Source organism: Mirounga leonina, unplaced genomic scaffold (assembly GCF_011800145.1).
Source record: "Mirounga leonina isolate KUSES-001 unplaced genomic scaffold, KU_Mleo_1.0 Mir_115, whole genome shotgun sequence".
In the NCBI taxonomy this organism is placed as follows: domain Eukaryota; kingdom Metazoa; phylum Chordata; class Mammalia; order Carnivora; family Phocidae; genus Mirounga; species Mirounga leonina.
The window spans coordinates 101,156,932-101,158,713 of record NW_023270268.1 but is presented as its reverse complement, the minus strand read 5'-3'; the positions used below and the strand labels follow the sequence as shown (position 1 = coordinate 101,158,713).

Below are 1,782 nucleotides of genomic sequence, written 5' to 3'. Positions count from 1 at the left end.
TTTTTCCCATTCTCCCCCATATTCTTCCTCATCCTTGCTGAGGTGGAGTTTAATTAGGACGGTGGAGAAATTTTCTGGCTAGAGCAATTCTAAGCCAGGGGCAGTAATACCAAAAATACAACCATGAGAGATGCAAAAATTGTCTTTACTACCCAAGAAGCAGGTTGTAACAAATGAAAGGGACAGTCTGAGTCAGGTTTCCTGTTTGGCGTATGGTTTCATTACAGTCATGCTCACATAGCTGGGTTCTCTTCCTCCTCCCCCTCACGTCAGGTGGCAGCAGCGAGCAGTGGCCCAGTCTACCGTGCTGGGCTGGCAGTGGCATGTGGTTTCTCCCTGGATATCCCAGGAACCACAGCCATAGCCTCAGGCACAGCCAGTGACAACCATCTCTGCACGGGCACAGGAGACACAGACATTAGAACCCTTGGATTTTGAGCGGAGGGAGGTGTACTCCTACCATTTTTCATTTCTGCGCAGCCCAGTGGCAGATCTAAGCTTTGTGGGGCTGAAAAGTAATTCAATTTTGAGAGCCCTCTTTAAGGGAAAAAAAAAAAATACAAAAATTACTAAAACAAATTTAGGAATAGGGCCATGGAAGAGACCTGGGAAAGTGAGGGCCCTGAGCATTTCTTTGCTTAGATTCATGTTATATTTACCTCAGTGCTGGCCCTACCCACCCAAACAAGGGAATAGATTCGGAAAGGGAGATGAATGACGGGGGGGGGGGGTGTGGAATGGTAGGTGACAGATCATAACAGGACAACTGAGGGAGGAAGGGCTGGTGTATGAGGTCATGAAAGGGAGGTGGGAAAGGAAGAGGCAGAAACCCAAGAGCCCTCAGTAGCATTGTTAAGGGAAATGAGAATGGGCAAGAGATCACTGGGAATCAGGAGTTAAGACTCAGCCCTAGGATAATACAAACATGAGACAGGGGGAAGGTAAAGATGCTGGGGGATGATCAGGGGAGGGCACAGGGCATCTTACCCACCATTCCTCCTCATGGAATTACTTACCTGCAGGGCAAGAGGATAGTCTGCCTGAGTTTGTGATACTGACACATGACATCCTTTTTGTTGGGAAAGGATTTAAGTCTGAATAGGAGAGTAGAAGGGATATTGCCCATGATATCTGTCTGAGGAATGATCAGGGGTTCTCTCCCACTCCCCACCCCCAGTCAATTACCTAAGCTTTTGAGAGCTTCCTTTATCTTTATATCCACAATGGAGTCTAAGGAACACGGAGCAGTCCCTGGGATCATCAGCTAGAGGAGGATGAGAATAAGAAGGAAGCAAGAGGTAGACTTCATCCTGTAGAATGGCAGCGTCCTGGGGCTGGGGAAAGATAGAATGCTGACATCTCTCAGCTCCACTATGGTTGGGAAGGAAGGGCAAAGAACATGTGAAGAGTTTCAAGAGAGAAGAGAGGAACACCAGTATCAGTATGGAAGAGGCTGGATCTCTTCCAAGTGGCTCGAAGAATTAGGAAGAGTGGCTGCAAAGCAAATTCACTCACTGAGAAGTTCAGAAAAGGTCTGCAAAGACTGGTCAGGAAAGGATGCTTTATACCCTGTGATTTTGACCTGGACACCCCTCAACACACAAGCAAGCACAATATACAAACACACTCTCCAGTACATTTTCAAAGAAATGTGTGCTAGGGCGTGACACACAACTGTGATAAATTCAGTGTGTCTATGATAAGCAACAGCTGCCTTTGCTCTGGTTCTCTGCCAAGGGGTGTCCTCCTGCCTTTCTGTTCTTCCCTCTCGTTTCTTCTTGG

General features: G+C 47.3%; 1 protein-coding gene across 1 annotated transcript; it reads right to left on the bottom strand.

The window, feature by feature from the left end:
* Positions 1 to 264: 264 nt before the first annotated feature.
* On the bottom strand, positions 265 to 1,309 carry RETNLB (resistin like beta). Its single transcript, XM_034990501.1, is given in 3 exon segments — positions 265 to 392; positions 1,017 to 1,094; positions 1,186 to 1,309. Coding segments are annotated over 3 exon segments (330 nt in total).
* Between the last annotated feature and the right edge of the window lie 473 nt (positions 1,310 to 1,782).